General features: G+C 34.1%; 1 protein-coding gene across 1 annotated transcript; it reads left to right on the top strand.

Moving 5' to 3' along the window:
- The first annotated feature begins 363 nt into the window (after window positions 1–363).
- On the top strand, window positions 364–15,861 carry ACD2 (accelerated cell death 2 (ACD2)). Its single transcript, XM_086440973.1, has 2 exons — window positions 364–784; window positions 15,154–15,861. Exons 1-2 carry the CDS (start codon window positions 419–421, stop codon window positions 15,760–15,762), a joined length of 975 nt encoding a protein of 324 aa, XP_086297099.1. The 5' UTR covers window positions 364–418; the 3' UTR covers window positions 15,763–15,861.
- The last annotated feature ends 8,803 nt before the right edge of the window (window positions 15,862–24,664 follow it).

The raw sequence follows: 24,664 nt of genomic DNA on the forward strand, positions 1-24,664 counted from the left end.
TTGTACGACAATTGTTTGAGAAATCTTGTATTGGTACCAATACAGAGTTGCTCACTATCAAACTTGATTCAGTAGATCTCTTAAATCAGTTAACATCTTCCATGGACAATCAAACCCAATTGATAGGCCTTCTATAGATACATTTCCTTGTGATACAAAGGAAAATCATATAAACTCGACCTCAGCTCAGCAGAGCACAGCACAGTGTCATGTGCACCAAACAAATTTCATTTTCACAGCACCACGTGCAATTGAGGAAACATGCATCTGTTACGCTGTTGGATGCTATGCGTCAAACGTAGTTGGATATTAGAAAAGCCCAAAAAAAATATCTTACTTGGCTTAGCCGAACTAACTAGTAGAAGAAGTAGAAAGGAAACTGAGCGAGTGAACAAAATTAAAATAAGTAAATCGATCAATGGTTGGTCTCCTCCTCACCATCCACCAATTTCCACAGCCACTTCCCTTCTCTCCTTCTCTTATTAAATTAAGGAGTAAGTCGAGATTTCGAACTTCCATAATCTTATCATCATCATCATCTACCAACATAGATCATCACGAGGATAGGGCTAGAGATAGAGATAGACGATCAGGATTCATGGATTTCCCACATCTCTCAGCTACACATCGCAATCTGATGGTTGAGCTTGTGTGGGAGATGGAGACTCGCCTCCAATCGTACCTCCTCCCTTCTTCCCTCCCACCAGACCTTCAATTCTATCATAACGATAGTGGGACTTCCCAAGGCTCTCTCCACATCAGATCCGGACAACAGGGCTCACCGGTACTCTCTCTCTCTCTCTCTCTCACTGTTGTTCCTCCTAATTCTAGTCCAAAATTAACTTAAAATGAGAATTCTTTCTCACTTAAAGTCAATCAAGGATTTCATTGAATCTTGAAAGGATCAATCAAATGAACCCGAACCCACGTGTTGTTCGTCTCCAAAATTAATTTAAAATGATAATTCTTTCTCACTTAAAGTTAATCAAGGATTTCATAGAATCTTGAAAGCATCCCCAATTTTTTAAAATCACCCTCTCGTTACTTTCTATTTCTATCAAATGCTAGATTGACTTTTCTGTGAGTAAAAATCTCTTCTTAAAAGATGTGCTAGTAATGAATTGGATTATAATCAAAATCTAAGGATTTTATATAGGGTAAATTACTATTTCGTGAGATGAATACGACAAAATTCTGATTTTAGGTCACTCTTCAGTTTAATTCCCAAAACATGAAAAGTGAGATCGGAGGTTTTTCAAAGTTACGATCTCGCTGATTGCTCCAAACGTACGAGATAATCACTTTTATATCTAGGGAGATTGTCACTTAAAAAAAAAAAATAATAATTCAATGATTTCACTACAAGGAAAAAAAAAAAAAAAATCTATGGTTCTCTGCACATTGCCATGTCCACACAATGTTGAAGGAAATCAGTTTAGAATGGCTCCTATCCTAATCTTTTATCTCAAATCTTTTAATTGTTAAAGAAGGGTAATAATCATAATCTTTTTTCTTTTTTTCCTTTTATGGTTTTCTTCAAAGAAAATCACAAACTAATCTTAAAAAATATAAAAATCACAACATACCCATTTTCTTCCGCTTATCTTCTTTTCCATCACAAAAGAAAGAAGAAAACTTCTATTGGCACAATTTTTATTTTATTTTTTTATAACATCCTATGATAAAATTAAATAGATAATGATGTAGGAAATTACATATTTTTCTATAAACATGATTTCTCATTTTTCTTGGTGCAATTAAATTAGAAGTGTGCTTGAGTGTGCATGAAAAATAAGTTGGAAAACTATTTTTCAAGGAAAATACCATTTTCTATGTGTTTAATTGGTTTTAGACATGGAAAATAACAGTTTTCCATCATCTCTTATAAATCTAGCAAAGTGTGGATTTCATTTTTCTACTCATACCCATACAAAAATGAAATCAATTCCACATTTCCTTCCCCAAATCAAAATCCTAATCTCTTATCTTCTTCTTCCCCACTACCACCACCATAGCCATGACCGTCATCCTCTCTGACGTCGTCGTCGGCCACCACCCCTACTCTCCTCCTCATCCTCCCTTTGTCTTGCCTCCATCGTCACCGCCTCCTCTCTCTTTCTTCTTCTCCTCCTCTTCTTCCCTTACCCAACCCTCTTCTCTCTCTCTCTCTCTCTCTCTTTCCCTAACCTCTTCTCCTCCCTCCGACCCCCGTTCTCTTTCTTCTTCTTTTTCTCCTTCTTCCTTAGATTTTTCCCATAATTTTGTCTTAGATGCGATCAAACAATTGAAATTGATTTTCTAACCCTACCCATTTTTCCATGGATTTCAAATTTCATAAAAATTGATTTTCCATGGAAACAAACATGTAGAACAACAACAATCATTTTCATACTGCATTTGATTGAAAGTTAAAGCTTTCTTTCACAGCAGAATCAAACTTTTTTCCCATCTTCTCAATCTATTTGAGGAATTTGGTCTGGTTATAGAGTGTTAGCAGGAAAGGAGGCGAGATTCGATCGATTAAGAATCCAATCCCTAATTGGTCGGCCTTTCTAAATCATGGGTTTCCTAAATGGTTGTAACTTCCTTTTGTGTTTTTTTTTTATTTTTTTTATTTCTTCTATTTAAGTTCTGTAATCTCTATTGAGAGAACCAACTTGAATAAGAAGAATCATCCTCCTCTTCTCCCGTGGAATAGGCATCAAAAGCCAAACCACGTTAATCTTTCTTTGTGTATGTGATTTTGCTATTTATTAGTTTCTTCATGGTATTAGAGCGGGCGTTCTGATCCGCCTTGGTCAATCAAGGAAGAAGGCAGAGTTCTTCCTCTGCCTCTCAGCCGTGAGTTGTTTTTCTTCAGTTTTTTTCTCTGATCCTCCATTACCCTATTCTTTTGTAATTGTTGAATCTGATGGTACCAATACAAGCATGAAACTCTCTTCATTCCTTTAAAATGGATTGAATTATGTTCCCTGGTCTCGAGTAGTGTTGTTATTGCTCAGTGGAAAATCGAAGTTAGGTCATATCAATGGCACTAAGCCTGCCCCTATGCTGGATGATCTCAAGTTTGAAGAATGGCAATCTCAGGATCAATTGGTTATGTCATGGCTCCCTAATTCTATGAAACCGAAGATCGCTGAAATATTCACCTTTTTTGAGAGTGCTAAGGATCTTTGGGAATTTGTCAGAGATCTATATGTTCAGCAAAATAATGCTGCTCGGATCTTGCAATTGAACAAGATATCAATCAATGTAAACAGGGAGACAAATCTTTTACACTTGGGCAAGATGAAGTGTATGTGGGATGAACTCTATATTTACTGTCCTCCCACGATAGATCTTAAAACTCTTCAAAGGCAAGCAGAACAAGACAAAGTATTCTAATTATTGGCAAGTCTAAACCCTGGTTTTGAAAATCTTCGGAGTCAAATTCTGATAGGATCAGAAATTCCCTCTCTTTCAAACATCTGTGCTACTATCCAGCAAGAGGAAACCAGAAGAAGGGCTATGAGTGATAAATCTACACCCACCGCCATAAATATTGAGACTAGTGTTCTACTAGTGAACAACAAAAAGGATGATTACAGGCAAGGTAAATAAGTTCTCCAAAATCAAGGGAAGGGATGTCGCTGTGATCATTGCAACAAGATTGGTCATAGTAAGCATTGTTGTTGGATCCTTCATCAGTACTTAAAGCCGAAGTTTGATGAAGGAGAGATGCACCACAAAGCAGCCAATACCATGACCTCAGATGCCTCTATCTCAGTTGAACAATTGGCTAAACTTCTACAGCAGTTAAGTAAGCCCGAGTCCTCCACTTCTGATCCATCTTCTTCTAGCCAAATCTTAGGTAATTTTCAAGCCTTCCTCTCTTCTACTTTTAATACCTGCACATGGATTATAGATTATGGAGCTACTGGCCATATAGCCAATGATCGTAAGTGCTTATCCAATTTTACTTCTCAAACTGGTAAAACTCTCTGTTGCTAATGGATCCTCTGTTCCTATCCATGGATGTGGTCAAATCAGAGTTTTTTTGAACATCCCAGTTCATCAGCTCTTTACATATTTCCTTCCAAATTTCTTTTTGTTGGAAAACTCACCAACTCATTGAACTGTGATACTATTTTTTCGCCTACCTCTGTGATTTTTCAGGATTGAATCACGGGGAAGAAGATTGGAGAAGGCATCTATTCTAATGGGTTGTATCTTCTTCAACAAAGTTCCCAAGCTTTGATTGTTCAAAAGCCAAACATCTGGCACAAGTGCCTAGGACATCCATCTGACCACATTTTATCTTTAATGTTTCCTACTGTTTCTTTTCATTCTATTACTTGTGAAGTCTGTCAATTTAGCAAACAGACTCATTTACCATTTAGTCAGTCTTTATCTGCCTCTGCTAATTCATTTGAATTAATTCATTCTGATGTTTGGTCTGTTCCGATTGATTCTTATGATGGATATCGTTATTTTGTTACCTTTATTGATGATCGTTCTCATGCTACATAGCTTTATTTGTTAAAGCACGAGAGTGACGTCGCTCCTGTTTCAAGCTTTTCATTCAATGATTGTTGACCAATTTGGTGCTCATGTCAAAATTTTACGATCTGATAATGGCACAGAATTCACAAAAATCTTCTTCCTAATTATTTAAGAAGTCATGGTGTAGCCAAAAGAAAAAAAACAGACATCTTTTAGAAACCACCAGATCTCTCATGTTCCAAATGAACATCTCGAAACAATTTTGGTCCCATGGTGTTCTCACAGGCTTGCTTAATTAAACGCCTTCCTAGCTGTGTTCTTGGGCACAAGTCCCCTCTTGAAATTCTTAAAAATCAAGATACTGATCTATCTCATCTTCGAGTCTTTGGGTGTTTATGCTATGTTCATATATCTTCCTCCCACCGAGATAAACTCGACGCACGTGCTGTCAAGTGCATCTTTGTAGGTCACTCCTTCATTCAAAAGGGATACAAATACTTCGATCCTAATTGTAAAAAATTGTTTGTTTCTCGGGATGTTTGATTGTCGAAAATAGTCCTTTCTTTCATCAGGAAAATTTTACACTGGGAGTGTTTCGATGATATGTTGCCTATGGTGCTTCTTCCCATTTCCAACCTAGACCCACATTCAACTGTGTCTACCCCTACTCCATCTGAAGATGCCCAACCAGAGACTTCTACCATGATTCTGCTAGAAACTGCCCCTGCTGAAACTTCATGTCTATGCCGGTCCTCTAGAGCAAGTCATCTTCCAGCTAAAATGAATGATTTCTATACCTATCATAGTGCGACCTTCCCTATTCAGAATAACTTAACTTATATTGCGATCCATTGAAAAGAATAAGGCTCGTCTTGTAGCCAAAGGGTTTACTCATACTCATGGGGTTGACTACAACCAAACCTTTGCTCCTGTTGCAAAGATGAACACTATCAGAGTCCTTCTATCTGCTGAAGTTAATTATGGTTGGAAATTGTTCCAAATGGATGTGACAATGCCATTTTGCACGGTGGTCTAGAAGAAGTTTACATGAGCCTCCCCCCGGACACCCTCATGAATCTCAAACAGATCTGGTTTGCACACTCCAAAAGGCCTTATATGGCCTTAAACAATCACCGAGAGCTTGGTATGCAAAACTAAACTCAACTCTTATGGGAAACAATTTTAAAATAAGCTCTGCTGATTCCTTCATGTTTTTAAAAAGGGTGTAGGGGGTACTGTAGTCGTTCTTGTATGTGTGGATGGGATTGTTATTATAGGGGATGACATTTCAGAAATTGCTCAGTTGAAATCCTTTCTTAGCAAAACATTTGTTGTCAAAGACCTTGGAACCTTGAAATATTTCTTGGGTATGGAGATTGCTCATTCCAAGAAAGGTATATTTCTCAATCAGCGAACGTACGTTCTTAATTTAGTAAAGGAGACAGGTAAACTTGGTGAAAAACCTACTATCACTCTTGTTGATAGTTATGGTAAACTGACTTCAAATGGTGCTCATTCAAAGAAAGGTATATTTCTCAATCAACAAAAATATGTTCTTGATTTACTAAAGGAGACAGGTAAACTTGGTGCAAAACCTGCTATCACTCCTTCTGACAGTTATGGTAAACTTACTTCAGATGGTGTGCCTTTGGAGAATGTGGGAAAGTTTCAGTGATTAGTTGGTAAACTCATCCATTTGACCATCACCTGACTAGATATTACTTTTGTTGTTAGCTTGGTCAGTTGATTCATGAATGACTCTAAAGATGTCCATATGAATGTTGTTCATAGAATTCTTCACTATTTGAAGAGTTCACCTGGTTGTGGTGTATGGATGTGGAACCATGGTCATACCAATGTTCAAGGTTTCACTAACTCTGATTGGTTTGGAAGTTCGACTGATAAATGCTCTACCTCTGGATACTGCACTTTTGTTGGTGGTAATTTAGTTACTTTGAAGAGCAAGAAACAATTTGTTGTAGCATGTTTCGACACTAAAGCAAAATACCGTGCAATGGTTTCTATTACAAGTGAATTAATCTGGCTTAAAGCTCTCTTGTGTGACTTGGATATGAAGCCTCTTTTTCCAATGAATGTTATCACCTATTACAACAAGTTTGCTATTCACATTGCTTCTAATCCCGTGTTCCATGAACGGACCAAACACATAGAAGTTGATTTTCACTTTATACATGATAAAATTCAAGCCAATATCATTTGCACACCATACTTTTGCAGTAACGATTAATTGCTAGACATATTTACTAAAGGATTGACCTCGTAAAAGTTTTTTGAGATCTTGTCCAATTTGGGCTTGATCGATATTTTCGCACCAACTTGAGAGGGAGTGTTAGCGGGAAAGAAGGTGAGATCCGATCGATTAAGAATCCAATCCCTAATCGATTAGCCTTTCTAAATTTTGGGTTTCCTAAATGGTTGGAACTTCCTTTTGTGGTCCCCCCGCCCTTTTTTTTTTCTATTTAAGTTCTGTAATCTCTATTGAGAGAACCAACTTGAATAAGAAGAATCTCCCTCTTCTTCTCCCGTGGAGTAGGCATCAAAAGTCGAACCATGTTAATCTTGCTTTGTGTATGTGATTAGTTATTAGTTTCTTCTTAGAGTTTGCCAAAGCAAGTAAAGTATGCCATAGCAAAGTGTGACAAATGGTAGGGTGAGGCATTTTTCTTCTAGAACTTCATAATTTCATTAACGATGGACTTAGGGAGAGAACTTAGAAAGGCTTGTTTTAGATTGGTGTCATACATGCTGTTGATAGCATAGTATCTTTTTGAAATGTTATCATAATGCTTTTCACAGTCTTTTCTTTCATAAGAAAACACTTCAGTTGCAAGCGTTCTTCTCTCGTTTGATCAGTGTGATGAAGAGGAGATCCAATGAATTCTTGATGGAGGAATGATAAGAATGTGTTAATTGATTGTGATTGTATGGTTTATCTCTGATGATACTTTCCATGATTTATCCACCATTCCCAAAGTTGTGTAATAAACATGGAAACCAGTTTGGTTATGACGTTCATGATTGTGGAGTCAAGATCCTACATTTTCAACTGGCACCATGCATAGATTGAAAGATCCTAGATTAGGGGTTCATGAGGAACTTTGGGAGATCATAGATTATTATTATTTTTTTGCAAGTGTTTTTATTTCCCTTTTGAATGCTTTATTGGTTTTGAAGAGCTTGCTTTGGATGAAGATCCAAATATTTGTTCTTGAATATCTTTTTAGGGAACATTTTGTCGGATTGAAAAGGATTGTAGTCAAGCATTATCATTGATTGAGGGGAAAAAACTTGGTTTATATGGAGAGGTTTGGATAGACTGCTCCTTTAATTGGACTTCCTCCAGTGATCATAACTGTGCTTCAAGATGTCATCTTTGAGATTCTTTGATTCCGATGAGATGAGAGGCATAAGCAAAGTCTTTGATTGTGTTGGATATGGTGAACAGTTTTGACTCAAGCTCTAACAGCTTTTGTTTAAGGCTCATGGTAATTTTGTCTAGAGAAGACAAATTCCCTTGAAATTGTTTGAGGTAAGCGTTCTCGATTAGCCAGAATCTTATGAAGAACAATATTTTTTCGTTTAGAATGTCACAATAATGGATTGTGGAGTGAGAATGAGATTATTTGAATTTGGCTTCAGCTTCTATAGAAGTTGAGGTCTCCTGATGGCAACGTTTAAGTGGGGGTTTGGGTGGTGGAGATGATAATGGTGTGGCTGGTGAAGCGGTAGATGTTTTGGATTTTTGGTAGAGTTACCATAAATAACAAAATAATCAAATTTGCCTGATTGTTCTCAAAGAATTCCGACATTTGGATCATTTGCTTTGTATCATTCTAGTGGAATATGCTAAGAAGATTTTGTTTTTTTTCCTTTGCTAGAGTGAGTGAATTTTTTGATCTACCTCGAAATCAATTTCTACTTCATCAGTAGCATCGAGGCAAGCATCACACAAACATACATCACACAAAATATGACTGAATTCATTATTTACTTGGTACACATTAGTGTCATCGTCCATGAAATCAACTATCGGGATTTTGAAGGTAGGATCAGGATTGGTCATGTTGATCTCAGTCAGGAAAGTAGAGTTTTAAATCAAGAGTCCAGAAGAGCCATGTTGGTAACCACTACAAGGCCTTTCCGACCATGGAAGGTTAAAGCAAGTTTAACGACTCTATAGTGGAGATGAGTGAATCCTTGTTGTAACCATGGTTGAAGAAGCTCTTTGGGAAGAGAAAGAGTGATGAAATGTTTTCATATATTGCCGAAATAGGATATTGGTCAAACTTGGAAGCTTGCATATATTCTTTCATAGATTTGGTTGTTGAAAGTCTTACTAATTTTTTTTATGAATTTTTTTTAAGGGAGTTTGAGGATAAATGTAGACACGCTACGGATTTATAATAGGGAATCCATTTTTTTTTGGATAGGTATAGGGTTAGTGGTTAGCAAATGAAGTTGGGTTCAAGCTGTTTGAACCTAGAACGTGAGAACAACACTCCACACGTCTTAGAATTGGGGAAATCAATTGTTGGTATCTTTTCATCTTCAGGAAGATATTTAACGTCAAAAAAACAGTCTTAACTTAGAAGGATGAAGTAGGGTCCTAAAGCTTGAACTAGAAGAAGAGGTTGAAAGTCTAGGTGGCTCCATGAAAAGAAATTTTTGAGAAGTGGAATGCTTGATGCTTTTGACTGTCCTTATACATCTCAGTTCTTACTCATTTTATGTCAAACCACTCTACTTAAATAAAGCTAACCATCATAATAAAAATTGAAATTGGCCCATAGGTACATCAACTTTCCTCGACTGAGAAGTGTTTGTTTCTGATGATGTAAGACTAAATAAGCTTCCCAAACTCCAATACACAACCCATCATGCATCTCTCCAATACAGGGTTTTCAAAGTATGTAGGAATCATGCATGTGAGGTTTTTGGCTTCTAATCTGAGTATAGATCTTGAACTAGGCTCATGCAAGGATTATCAAACCTCAAGGAAAGTAGTAAATGAGTCTATGTTGTTCTATTCTGGTAGACTTTAGGATGAGAAGAAGAGATGTCCTTTAGCTTTCTATTCTTTCGCTTGACGAGATATTTTTATATCCTCCATGTCTGGTGGAAACCACTTGTTAACATCTCTTTAAATCTCGTTCGAGACAGACGACTCGTCCACCAACGAGACAAATAGACAAGTCAAACGTATCGGACGAGATTTAAAATCATAGTTCATTTTTCTCATTGTTGAATGAGACGACTCAAACTCTTTAGAGATGAGACGTCAAAACGAGTTTTAAAACCATGCTTGTGAATCCACGGTATTTTTTATTTTCTTGCTTTTGAAGAAAAATATGCGGAGGCAAAGCCTGTGAAAAACTGGGATGGAGAGTACAAGTATGTCCAATAGGGTCAATGGTATGGTTATGAAGTGGATTATTAGGTAATACAATTGGATCTTGGAAGGGGACAAGATCCTCTACATTGAATGTTGGATTAATACTTTAGTCAGTGTGCAAATTCCAAAATATATGGATTATTACCCTCTAATCTCAATATTTTAAATTGTCTAATACTATGGGCCTATAACATGAACATACCAGAAACTTTTTCTCCTTACCATGGTCCTTTCTTGAATTGTTGAATGCCGTTATCTTCAACTTGTAACAAAAAACCTTTGATTTTTCTTCCCAAAAGTAGTCATCTACAAGTTATATGACCTCTATTGTAAATTATTTTAATCTATCAAATCTCATCGCCAATATATATTTTTCGACCTCTTCTTAATTCAATGTAGGAACCCTTGATTTTTTGTATCAAAATTTCCTAAAATTAGTAATCATTTTCATTTTCTTCTTTGAAAATCGTATTGGGTTTTAGGTTACTAGTTGAAGATAGAGCCATTTAAAATATTTTTCAAAAGTTAACGGTTATCAAGGTAATTTCTAGAAAGATACATCTATTTGAATGTTTTTTTCTTCTAAAAGTGATAATGTCAGGGTATGACTAGTTGAGATCAAAGTTGTTGGTTACACCTGAATATTAAAAAAAATAAAAAATTTAAACTTATTTGTAATTTCATACTAGATGCACCTCTCTCTCTCTCTCTCACACACAGTGAGTGTTCCACGAGTAGCAAGCGGACAATGTCCTGCCTCATTAATGGGAAAAGAACACTTTGTGGTATATATACGGGAGATAAGCGATAAATTCACACTTAGAAGAACTTATATAAAAAGATCAGACCAAGCAAATGAGAAGAACACACTTAGACAGGTATTGGACACACCCCACGTTATTCCTCTTCATGCACAAACACACTTATTTATAAAAGTCATTCCTCGAATTGCAAATCAATATCCAATTTCGCTTAACAAGGGATAAACATTACTACAGGACATGAGACATGTATTACTAGTATTATTATATGAGATAGCACATGTGATACGCAATACAACCATTGTCATATGGGACAACACTTAAGACAATAGTACAAGCATTAGCACATGAGAAACAAATTCTTTCTTTTTTTTTAAAAGAAGTTTATTCTAATCTATGTTTAGATCTGACGATTCGAGAGGACTATTTGTAAACTCTACTAATTCGTCGTCGTGTATAGCAGAAATCACGTATGGAGGCAGGGGTAGATTTACAGTAGGAGCACTAGCCCCCACAAGGATTTTCAAACTCTATGGATTAGTGATGTGACAGATTTTAATGACGGATAAAAAAATCTGCCACTATTAGCCTTACAAAAAAAGTTTCCCCTCTTAGTTGACTCACAACAATATTTTTCACTCTTAGTTGTCCCCCCAATTTTTTTTTCCTACTCCTGGTTGCCCCCTCATGGTTGCTCCCTCACGCAAACTCCTAGTTCTACCCCTGTATAGAAGAGCGTCAAACGGCCCATAATGGTCAATGGAATTTTAAGCATGTAGAAAATGGATGTCTTGGGTTAGCTGAGTGGGTTGCTCTGGCATCATCATGAATGTTATCAAGATGCATGCTATTTTTATTACTCATTACCATCTTTAAATAATTCCATTCTCCTGGTTGGTTGGCATACTCATATGCCAAGTTATACTAGTTCCAATCCTCGATTCTGACCGTAGTTGTATGAAAGAAGTAGTTCTTGTTATTCTCTACGTCTTCATCTAGGATTTCGATTTAATTAGCTCCAGGTAAGATAATTGGAGGGTAGTGTAAAATGATAGTGACATATTTGGTGTGTTGGGGTCAAATCATTTCTCGCCATTCATTTGCACCATGGAACCAAATAAAGAATATTTAAAAAAGAAAGAATTTGTTTCTCATGTGATAATACTTCTATTATGTGTTCTATCTATTATAGTAATGCTTGTATCTTATTATTAAAATAATTTGGATGGTGGTTTGAAATCCGAAGAAGGATTTTTTTTATAAATAGGTGTTTGCATTTGAAGAAGGATAACCTTGGGTGTCTTCAATATATCTCTAAATATATTATTCTCCTCTACTTGGTGTGGTCTTTTTATATAAGTGTGCTCTTATTTTTTTGGCCCCAATGTCCTAAACGAAGGATTCTTCAAAGTGTCCGTCCACACCCTTGGGGTTGAACTAAAGTTAGAAGAATGCCTCCTCCCCCAACACACACACACACACACACACACAAACTTGACGTGCTTAGCCTCTTAATCGGGGCCCAACTCCTTTGTGGTATAATCCCTTTATGTATGATTTCCCCAATAAAGGTGTTTTTTTGTTTTTTAGCTTACGCCATGCCCTCTGTTTGTGTTGGCTCTTGATTAGTCTCTTTGTTTTTGTTGAATGATGAAGAGGAAGAATCACTTTTTTTTCTCTTTATATAATAATAATAATAAAATCCAACTGTAAGGTACACTTTGCTATAATTTTGTAGGAAATAAATATCCCATCCAACTATAATTTTGTGAAGTTCATCTTACTCATTTTATTGTCTTTCATTTTCAGCCCTTCAATTTTAACGTCTTTCCTCTTCACCTTTTTTTTTCCCTCCAATAATATCTCTTTAATCTTATAATCTTCCTCTTTTACCCCTTTTTCTATAATACCCTTTTGCTTTACTATCTTTCTCCTTTAACACCCACTTTATTGTTTTTCCTCATCTCCCTGTTTGTTATTAGTACCCCTTCAAACTTATTATTTTCCTCTTTTATCCCCTTAACCTAAAATTTATTTTAATAATACCCCTTTAACTTTATTATTTTTCGTTTTTACCTCCCTTAACCTTAAATAGGATGTTCGTGCGACGAACTCTACTATATAATAAAACACAACAATAGATCTCACTTTTTTTATCTCAAGATTTATATCATAAATAATGTATCTCGAGGATAGGGTTTACCTTGCTTCTTTTCAAAAGTTTCTTAACTTTATTCTCTTTTCTTATTCTCCCTTTTTCAATATTACCCCTTTCAATTATTTTTCTCTCCCTCTTTTTTAATAGTATTTCTCCAACTTTATTATTTTTCGTACTCGCTTTCTTATATATATATATACATTGAATGAGAAAAAAGAGTGCAATTTGATTTTTTTTCCTTTAGGAGTGCAATCATGGCAATATAGTGCAAGAGCGAATGTTCAAGTAATGGTGTAAAATCGGTTCTAGTTGGTGTACAACTAGTTGCTCCCTAAATGTATCGTTTTGAGAAATACTTTCAAAACTCTTTGGTATGATAATTAACCAATCTTTCATGCATGATTTGGTAAAATACTCTTTGACTATTGTCAAATGAGTTATAGGTCTGACGCAGTGGAAGCGTGTTAATCAATAGATAAAGAAGCAATAGTTTAAAAAAATAAAATAAAGCATGAAGTTAAAAAGTAATTAAGAGAATATATAATTGAATTGATTAAATTTCGTTTTTGAAGCTTCCTATATAGATAACTTCATCATAATAACTTGAAAACATTCTAAAATATTAAAAATAACTTTCTTAACCTATTTATAATATGATAAAAACTTTCTAAGCCTATTATAACTCAGTTTGGACATTTCTAAGTACTTTTAATAATTGCCTAAAGAATAAAAACGAAAATAAAAAAAAATAAAAACCTAAAAACAAATTAGAAAATAAAAAAATTAAAAATTAGATAAAATAGAAATCTCCCAAAATTGAAATCGAAACTAACTTAACAACTTCTAAAAGTAAAATAGGCTAAACACATAGGACTAAAATTAGAATTGGATTGAGTATGGACTCAATCGGGTTAACAAAGATCAGGTTGGTCAAACTTGAGTTGACCAGATTTGATTGAGTCAACTCGATCTAAAAATTCCGATCTTCCTCATGTAGATGTCCTAGATCAAGGTTCCTTAGAGTCCATTTACCATGAAGAAACTTCAATTCAATCAAAGAAATAACCTACAAAGTATACACCCTTCTTGTGACTCAAAAAAAATGAAGATTGAATGGAATAATTTGCATTTCTTAGGAAAGATGAGATTACTAAACATATGATGAACAATGGACTTAGAAAAATCATAAAATTGATAAGTACAAGTCTAATAGTTTATTTCATTAAATTTTACTAATTTTCTTGTCAGAATGATGATGATGTGTTGTTTATTATGATTTTGATGAACCCAACCCCTAGTAAACTTAACACCCAGATTGGTCTAATTAGTGATTTCTAGGAGTTTGAATCATAGCCATGATGAATAATTCTTGAATCCAACGACTAAAAGTCATCAATGTGGCTAATTTTAGGTGGGTAAGCCTGGGGGTTGGCTCAATGCTAAAACTAGCAATAGGTGGGTTCCTGACTTATCTTGTTGCATGATGGGAGACTTCTGTTAGGTTAGGGCGTAGGGACTACTCCCTCCCCATATGTGGAAATTATACAATACCAAAAAAAAAAAAAAAAAAAACCCAACCCAGTTTAGTGGGTAGATTCACCATGAGTCCGACTAGCTTCACTAAGGATTTCACCCTTACTAAGGGTCCTTGGGCTCAACTTGTGGTCTCCAAAACCATGATCCGATGCTTTAGGGTTGTAGACGGCAAAATTCTAGGAATTTTTTTTTTTTTTTTCTAAAAAATATATTTTTCACCATTGAATTTTAATTTTTTGAGTTGGTTGGAAATTCAAAAACTTGGATCAAGTCCAAACAGAAATACTTTTTTTTTCTTCTTTGGATATGAGTTTTTCAATGACCTCTAGAGGGTTGTAGTGTTGGATTGTGAGTATAGTAGTGCATTAGATCAAAATGACCCTTAGTAAGGCTAAAAATCTTACTAAGTAAAGAAAGTGTTATTGATTCACCATTTGGGTGGACCTAAAATAGATTGGTCTGCATTGTACCTCAAAGATATCTTTCATTTGGTGTATCCAATAGGGGAGATGAAAGTAAAATTATAACCAAACCAACAAATGTTGGCCGTAGTGGCCAAGACATCCCTCCAAAAAAAAAAAAAAAACGGAGAGGTCTTTAGCTCAAGCCCCTTATTGGCCACCCACTGAGATTTATCCCTGTTTACCTAGTATGTGTGATTTGTGGGCCAGTTGCCTTGCCCTTGCTAATCGAGCTTTAGTCAGGCGACTCAGACCTATGGGTTACAATAAGAAGAATTACTAATAATAAAAGAAGTAAGATGATCATTACTCAATACCATTGATGTGTGCCATGTGTCCCAGGTTGACTTTATATTGGGAAATTGGCTCCACTGTGCTTTGCCATCAGGAGCTTTGGACATAACTACCCTCACAGCATATCTCGCAACCAATACGGATGCTCCACATTTCCTCATTGAGTTCCTACAGAGCAGTCCAACATCTTTTATTCTCCTCCTCGATTTACCTCCTCGTAAGGACCTTATTCTACATTCGGACTACCTAGAGAGATTCTACAATGAAACGCAGCTGGACAAACAAAGACAACAACTTGAGAAAATCCCAGAAGCTCGGCCCTACTTCTCCTCTTCCTTATTCATACGTGCCGCTTTTTCTCCTGCCGCTGTTTCTATTGTTATCAACTGCGATGTAGGGGGACCGGCACGTGTGGAGGAGATCATACGGGATCATGTCGGCCCGGTTGCCAAGGAAGTGTTGGGAATCTGGTTGAATCAGTGTGCATGTGGTGGAAAAGAGTTGGGGGAAGATGATAAATCTGATCTTAAAAAGAGGGATATTTTGATTAGGAAAACGACGGTGGAGATCGATCTTGAATCGAGTTTGCCAAAATTGTTCGGTCCAGATGTGGCCAACCGAGTCATTGGAGCCATACAAAAGGCTTCCAAGACGTGATATAGGGTGGTTATCATGGTTTTAAGCATATAGTAACTAAGTTTGAATTCGGTAATTATTTGGTGCTGCTGGTTCAATTTTATTTTGTTTTATTTTTAATTTCGATAAATTCAGGAAAGTTTCGTAAAAAAAAAAATAAAAAAGATTAAGGCAAAATTCCAGAGATTATGCAAAAATTAAGCAATAAATTTGAGAAAGTTTACTTGAAAAAAAGTAGGCAAAATTTTGGAGATTGTATAAAATATGTTTGAATGATGGGGAAGTGAGCTCACAATAGAACCTCATATCACACTTCTTAACACGAAATTAAAGGGGAACCATATATGCTTTTTAGTGAGATATGAGTGAAAAAGCATCTATGTTTCTATCCACTTTCACGTCAAGAAGTAGTGAATGAGGTCCAGCTTGAGGTCACTCCAACACGGCTCAAAATATGTTTGTGGAATTCTTATCAAAACACACCATCTTCAACCTCTCTAAAAACCCCATCTTCTTCAAGATGTCTGAAAAAAAAAAAAAAAAAATTCAAATTGAAGGTGAAGAATGTTCTACTATTGATTGAAGAATCATTGATTGATTCATCAATTTAATGTTTAATCCCTAATTCAGAGAATTTTACGAATTTTAAAACTTTTGGAGAATTTTGTGACAATGGTTTAAGAAACCAGTTTTGTTGTCAAATCGGTAAAAGTCAATATTCCATTCCATCTCGTCCTCGTGGATGCCAATTTGAATCCTCCAAGTCTTCATTACAATTATTTATTAATTTATATTTATATATTTTTTCTTTTCTTTTTGTAAAATAAGGTGGATTCGAAGATGCTCGGCTGCAATCATATTTTTATTTAGATGATAAATTGAATTATTTAAAAAAAATGAGTCATTTTTAATAATAATAAAATACATAATTCAGATGGCTTGGTCAAATTTTATTAACCTATTCGATATTTTCAAAATATCGGATGAATCATATCGGATCTTGAATGAGTCAATGTTTGGATGATTCACATTGACAATCTTGCTCTCTAAAAAACATTGACTTGCTAAACCCAAGGCTTGAACTACCGGCACGATATGACTTGTTGTAGGAAGTGCTTCTAAACTATTTCAATTTGATTTCTCGTCATTTGATAAATATCTTGAGATTTTAAAAACATCTAACTTTTTTCTTTTATTATGACGGCGTTTGGATACATTTTGTAAACGCCCTACTTTTGCTTAGGCCGGGCCAGGGAGCACCAAAAATCTTCTGAGAATGGGCTTGACCCAAGGTGTATTTTAAAAGGGCCTTAAAACTCAACTTTCAAGTAGCCACAAGGCCCAAGGGGCCAGTTCAAGTTCAAATTCTGAGTTTGGCTGTGGGGGACCCATGGCCAGGCCATTTTTTTGCTTGGTCATACCTCACCTATGGCCAAGGTAATTTTTTTTCCTAGTCAAGGGTGACTACAATCAGAAGAATATTTTGTTTAGCATGGGGGTCATTCATGACTACGCATAAATTTGTTTAGGCCTTGGTTCATTCAAGGCCAATTCTGTTAGATAATTACAATCCCATGTGTGCTTAAATGTTCTTAAGAGAAATTACACTTTAAATCCTCTCCTTAATGAATTTTCCCTCAAGAAATTTTTTTTTTTTTTATAACTCTTTTACCCTTTTTTTAACTGTCCAATAATTTTACTATTTTGATCTTCATGTAATTTCCTTGTTCTTCCAACAAATAACCTTGGTCAAGTATTGGTCCTCACATGAGTGTAATTACTACCCTAACCCCATCTTATTAGATTCAAATTAAGGTAGTTTACTCTTATGTCCTAAAAATTTATCCTTAATCTTAGAAAGTTTAATGTTATTAGACTAATTTCAAAAGGTTTTGACAATTTTGTCAAACCTTTTGAAAGCTCTAGAATTTGTGTAGAAAGACTCTCTTAACCTTGGGTTGTTAGAAAGCTAGCTAAGCTAAATGACATTAATGTCAAAAATCCTACCATCTATTTACATGCCATCTAGCCTAATTCCTTTTTGTTTGACTCAAAATCAAAGTCATTATACCATGTTAACCTTCTTTGAGAATTCTCTAGAACTTATTATCGTTTACAATCATATCATTTTATCATCAGGATTGTTTAGACTTACAGGATTGTAAAAGTCAATCAATGACTCTTTGATAGGGGTATTTGGTGTCTTTCATTGAGATTTTATTGAGAATAGTGGGAACTCTAGGATTTAAGACAAGTTTATTCCTAAAGACTCCCAAAATCATATAAATAAGACCCTTATCCAAAGCAAAATGAAGATGTGCTCAAGTGATCCAAAGTCTCTCCTCAAAGTCCTCTAGCCTATCAAAATTTTGTTCAAATCTTTTCTCAAACATCCAATAAGCTTTGACCAATAAGAAGGAGAAGAAAAAAGAAGAAGAAAAGATCAAGGTGGAGTGTAGTTGTAATTTTTTGATTTTTCTATGTAATCCTTTCTCTAAATCTTCTACTTCTCCTTACTCCCCTCTTTATATTTAATCAAATTTACTTTTATATTTAATTAAATTATATTTAAGCTTTTCTTACTTTTAGCAATGTGGATCTTAGTCTTATTTAATTTGAGATTTGGAGGTAGAGAGTAAACCCTCCTAAAGGTAATTTCTTTCTATAAGTCCTCAATAAGTTCATAAAATCATTAAAGTAATTGTGTTTTACTTTTTTATTTTTTCTTGCAAGTTTTAAATTTCTAATATAGATGTTTTTTTTTTTTACTTTAATTCCTTGCAATTTTAAATTCTTAGAATATACATTTTCTTTATTTCTTTTCTAATGGCTTAAGAGCTAGAAAGTAATCATTCTTTAGAGGTATTTTTCTTTTTCTAAGTCCATTACATATATAGACTATGTGCACATACATCACAAAGAAGACATAACTTATGCATAAGATCCTTAGTCTTTCCATGGTGGTGTCTAATTTGTAAATACATCTTAAAGGCTAAATTAACAAAAATGAACTCCCAAATGAACACATAATCTCCTAAAAGAGCTTTGAGATCTAAGAAGGTGAAATCCATGTAGATTTCCATGAAAATCCTAGGCTTAAAATTTTTTTCAACAAGCACTTTCTTTCATTTTTAGCTTGCTCATTAGTTTAATTTTTTAGTTTTCTAAAACTAGGTTATAGTCGTTTTTTATTAATTTTCTCTATAATTTTCTTCACTTTCAAAATCCAAAAATGAGTTTCTAATCTCACCTTTAGTCAACTATTAGTAAGTATTTTAGGATGGGAGAGACAATGTATCTAACAAATTCCTTATCCCTTAATTGAACCTCCTTACCTTAGTTTTTTAGATGAATTTTTTTCCTTTATCATTTGAATATGTGAGTCACTACAAGTCCAAAAAAAAAAAATATTTTAAAACTTTTTTGAGGTGTCTATTCACACCCAAACTCTTTGAATGGTGATGACTCTTAAACCCGCGTAGATGAGTTCAAACTTTCCGAAAAGGTTTCGAAACCCACTTATCTACACATTTAAAAAGTGAATTTTTTTTGAAAATTAAAAATAATTATAAATTTTTTGAATTAATTTTAAAATATTAAAAATAATATATTATTTAAAAAAAAACTACTTTTTATTTTCTAAAAATTACTTTTTTCCCAAGCTACTTTCTTCCATAGTTATTTTCTGCTTTGTATCCAAACATGACCTATGTAGGTGAATTATAAATGCAATGGTCACAAATCTCATTTTATATCTATACATTTATTCTTACTATTTATATAAGTTGGTTGATTTTTGTAAAAAAATTGACATTTGCCTACTCAAAGGTGGTTCTAGTTTATAGTGAAAATCTAACATAGCAGAAGCATGCAAATCAATAGATTCAAAGGGAATTAAGAAATTGTGTTCAATAAAACACACAAAATCAATTTGAATCAATAGATTCAATTGATAAACAAGCAATAACTTGAAATAAATACAAAGAGATAGAAATAATTAACATATAAAATATAATTTAATTGATGTGTTTAAATTCATTGAATTTTGTTTTTGAAACTCTTTATATAGATAATTTCTTCATAATAACTTTGAAACTTTCTAAAATATTAAAAAGTAATTTTCCTAACCTATTTATAACATAATACTAACTTTCTAAATCTATTATAACTCAATTTGGACACCTTTAAACATTTCTAATTATAACATAAAAAATAAAAATAAAAATAGAACAAAATATAAAACCTAAAAACAAATTAGAGATTAAATAAATTAGAAACTTCCTAAAGTTGAATAGAAACTAACTAAATGACTTCTAAATTGCTTAAAACTGAATTAGATTAAACACATATAATTGAAATCAAAATTGGGTTGATATAGACCCAACTAGGTCAAATCGAACCAAGTTGGTCAAACTCGAGTTGACCAGGTTTGACTGAGTCAACTTGATCAGAAATCCTGGTTGTCCTCACATAAATGTCCTACATATGTCCCCATTCTTGAAAAAAAACTTGTCCTTGAGTTGTTTATGAAGACTTTTCTTTTTCTTTTTTTTGTTCTCTATACATCTCGCTTTCTAATCTACTTCCAGTGATATCCATTTTTCTAACTTGTTTTATTGTGATGAATTTTTTGATCTCAAAGAGAGAGAAGGTGTGGATGTGCATGAGTGGGTGAAAACTAATGTCATAGGCGATATTTTTGGTGGCTTGACGGGTGAGATGGGAATCAATTTAATCCAAAAAATACATTATTGAATGTTGATTGTTGAAGAATATTGGGTGTTGGAAAAAGTTCTGGGAGGGTGTAGTAGGATTGGGAAGGGCATGGAAGGGTTGAACAAACTATAGGAGTGTTGTAGAGGTGGGGCCTCTAAGTAGAGAGGCTGAGTGAGGGTGGCATCATAGTTGAATTAACCCAATTGATGTTTTGTGGTTGTGAAAAAGGATTAGAGGAAGGGTTTTGATGTCGTGGTAGTGTAGGATTGGTTTGAAGGTTTTTGGTAACATGGGGTGAAATTTAGGTATGATTAAAATTCTTTGCATAATTTTGAAAATTGTTATCTTGATCTCATTAATTGTTATCTTAGGGGCTAATTTTGAAGGGAATTGATGGAAGGGTGGTGCGAATTCTTGGGGTTTTCATTTCCAATGGTTTCTTGCTTGTCTCATTTCCAATGATGTCAAGGGACTCCAACTTGGTAATAGTTTTAGCCTCAAGCCTTTCAAATTGAGTTTCTAGCTAAGATTTTGTAACAAAATCACCTTCACCAACCATATTTTGTAGATTATAGCAAGAGCTCTGATATCATCTGACGTAGCGGAAGCCTGTGAATCAATAGATTCAAAAGGAATTAAGAGATTGTGTTTAATAGAACACACAAAATCAATATGAATCAATATATTCAACTGATGAACAAGTAATACCATGAAATAAAACAAAGAGATAGAAAGTAACTGAGAGAGAAAATAAAATTTAATTAATATGTTTGAATTCATTGAATTTCATTTTTGAAACTCCTTATATAGATAATTTCATAATAACAACTTAGAAATTTTCTAAAATACTAAAAAGTAACTTACCTAAATTATCTATAACATAATACTAACTTTCTAAATCTATCATAACTCAATTTAGACACTTCTAAGTACCTGTAATTATAACTTAAAGAATAAAAAAGAAATTAGAACAAAATAGAAACTTAAAAATAAATTAGAGATTAAACTATTAGAAACTTCCTAAAGTTGAAATAGAAACTAAGTAAATGATTTCTATATTGCTTAAAATTGAAATAGACTAAATATATATGATTGAAATCAAAATTGGTTTGAGTATAGACCCAACTGGTTTAACATGAATCAGATTGGTCAAACTTGAATTTTGATTGAGTTAGCTCAATAAAAAGAATTATGGACTTCCTTATGTAGATGTCTTACATCAAAATCTTACTCAATTTTCCGAATTTGTTACAAGTCGCCTTTGTTGTAAAATCACCATTATGAGTGTTATTTGATGTATGTATAAGTCTATGAATAATAATACCATAGATGTGGGTTCAATTTCCTATATCATTGAGTTACTGATCTCATTAGAAATAAGATTACCCGAATTATATGTAAATCACCAAAGAATTAGCACATATCTTGGGGTGTCATTAGAAAAAGTTGGTGTGGCAATAGAAGATCTCTAAAAAACCTAAAATATTAAAGTAAATTAAAAAAAACTTTCTACTAGAGTTCTGCTTGGCATGTTGCAAGTCAATTACAAACCAAGAACCGAAAATCAAGGAGAACACCTTGTACACCCAAGAAACGTGCTAAAATAGCTATTAGATACGTGGCATGAGTTTAACCTTTTTGTAATGAGTTCAGTAACACCGTGTTGGTGGGATTTGAATCTAGGTCTATAGTATCATCACCTAATGTAATACCCCGAATTTTTAATTCGTATATCGAAAAACTCTAATAGTAAAATTTTGAGAAAATTACAAAAGAAAGACTTAGGGTAAAATATTTAGATATTATTATGTTCATTTTTTATGAAAATTGATTTCACCATTGGATTAAAAAAGATCAAAATATATACTTTAGCCTATAAGCAAGCTCGAATTCGAGTTCGGATGAAAAGTTATAAAATCCTCGAATTTTGTGTTGAATGGGACCTAAAAGAGTGAAATTTCGTTATACCGAGAATCAGGAAAATTCGATGTTACTATTAGGTCCGTAACAAAAAATTATTCAAAATGGAATACTCATTTGTCATTTTTCGAGTTCGAATAGCCAAGTTACCGTCGAAAATAGAAACAAGTGAAAAGTACTAAAATGCCCCTTCAGCCCTTTTTATAAAAAATAAACTTATGCTTTTATTACATTTCTTTCTCTCCAATGACCTCTAAACCCCCAACCATCCAAACCTTCAAGGGTTTCCACCCTTTCCATCTAGATCTATCACAAATGAGTCCGAGTAGATCGTCGACGAAAGAGAGAAAATCATCGGCATCGACAAGTTCTATATCCTCACCCAATTTGATTTCCACTTTCGTTTATTTCTCTAAGTCTCTCATAAAAAATAGTGAGTGGGTTTTGATACTACTTGCTCAAAGTCTCTTTGAGTTAGAGAAAGGATCATCTTATATTGTAGAAGGAGGAAGAACATCATCGCCAACCACATTTCGTTCGCCATTAAGTATACTCAACCACGAGTTTCTTGTGGTCTCACTTTGACCTTCATGCTAGCTTCACATATCCGACCACAATGTTTAGGTAAGGGACCCTCAATTCTTATTAATAGCTGTAGATTTCGAAAATATGCGTTTAGGTTTATAACAAAACTTGTTTATTTTTAAATCGTAAGATGTTACTTCGTTCATTTTTAAAATCACACCAAAACCCTCATGGTTTGATGTGTTTTCATATTATTTTAGCATTGATTCGTGGGTGTGTTAGTAGAATTGAAGAATGAGTGAAAAACCCGAAAGAAATAACGAAAAATTAGAAATTTGCAAGTTTGAAACTTGTTGACGGTGCCACTGTCCAAAAACATGATCTCATCGTGCCTTGAAATTTTTTGAGAAAAACTATTTTCTGCTTTTGTTCTGAACTCTTCTTAATTTGAACATATATTTCTACCCTTTATTTCACTATAAACATTTAAGTAAATGTCATTTTTAATAAAATTAAGGTTTTACCCCCCATTTTGAAATAATGGGAATGGTTTTAAAATCCAAATCTCAAAGGATCAAAATCCGATTTTTTCAAGAACAAAACGTAAAATTTTGACGTTTTCGTCTGATTTTCAAAATTAAATATTTTTTGTGTTACTTTGAATTAATCCATAAAATTTGTATGATGTCGAATATCGTGTTTAAGGCTTTTATTTCCAAAAATCCGTTTTCAATTTCAAGAACTTTGAAAAATGGAGTTTCCGACACTTAGCCAAATTTTTACTGGCTTTCTTAGTTTTAGTACTTTGACTTCGCGTACTTATTTGGACCCTTTAATTAAAATTTGATAATTTTTTGGTTGAATGATCAAAATCACTTTGAAAGATTGATAGAGGGTGGTTGTGCTTAAAAAAAATGAAAAGAAAAAATACCAAAAAGATGAGATGCCATATCCTATGCACGTGCCAAACTAGGCCTGAGATCAATTGGGATAGCGGTGTAGTAGTAGTGGTACACATGACAGGCTCCATGAGTTGACATGTGGCTGCAGGTAGGAAATATGACCAAGGGGTGATGTCTGCATTTTACGATGTTGTGTTGTATGTAGTTTGGTGAAGGGATATCCAAGAATAATGATATTGGTTGCATGTTTATTTAAATTCTATTAGCATAAGACGTTGAGTATTGATTATGTTCTGTTATTTATTTTAGGCTGCATGACCACAGTTAAATGATAGAAAATTGGATATCCATTCTCAATCTTGTATTGTTAATTTTTCTTGTGTTTTCAAATATATATATATATATATATATATATGTAATTATTTTATGAGTTGTTAAATGTTTGTGAATGCTTGAAGGGGTAGTACGTCATATAGTCTGGAGTGGTGTACTATTCTAAGATGTACGATATGAACAACTAAGCTCATACGTGGTATGGGACGCGTATGAGAGTGGAGTTACAACCGGAATCCGGGTCCATTCCTCTTTATCTTTACCAGTGAATTTGTATTATAAAAGTGGTCATGTACGAATGAAGTTGTATATTTTGGGAATCACATACACACCTGATGGGCATAGATGAAAACGATTAATCAGTGATCACTAACAATCTAGAGTAATCAAACGTTCTCTCACATTGAAAAGAAATCCATTGCTTACGGTGATGTCAAATGACCAGCCTGAGGTAGATAAATGGTCCTGCAAGTGTGGTAAACAACGACCAGCCACAAAATTAGGAACTACGGCTGTATTGTGGAATA

Source organism: Akebia trifoliata, chromosome 4 (genome assembly GCF_017979445.1).
Source record: "Akebia trifoliata isolate Shusen 1 chromosome 4, ASM1797944v1, whole genome shotgun sequence".
NCBI lineage: Eukaryota > Viridiplantae > Streptophyta > Magnoliopsida > Ranunculales > Lardizabalaceae > Akebia > Akebia trifoliata.

Excerpts from the sequence above, each read along its gene's own strand:
- ACD2 (XM_086440973.1), top strand. The coding sequence starts at position 419 with ATGGTTGGTCTCCTCCTCACCATCCACCAATTTCCACAGCCACTTCCC. Across the intron at positions 785-15,153 it reads CCGGACAACAGGGCTCACCG|GTTGACTTTATATTGGGAAA; the intron begins GTACTCTCTCTC and ends CATGTGTCCCAG.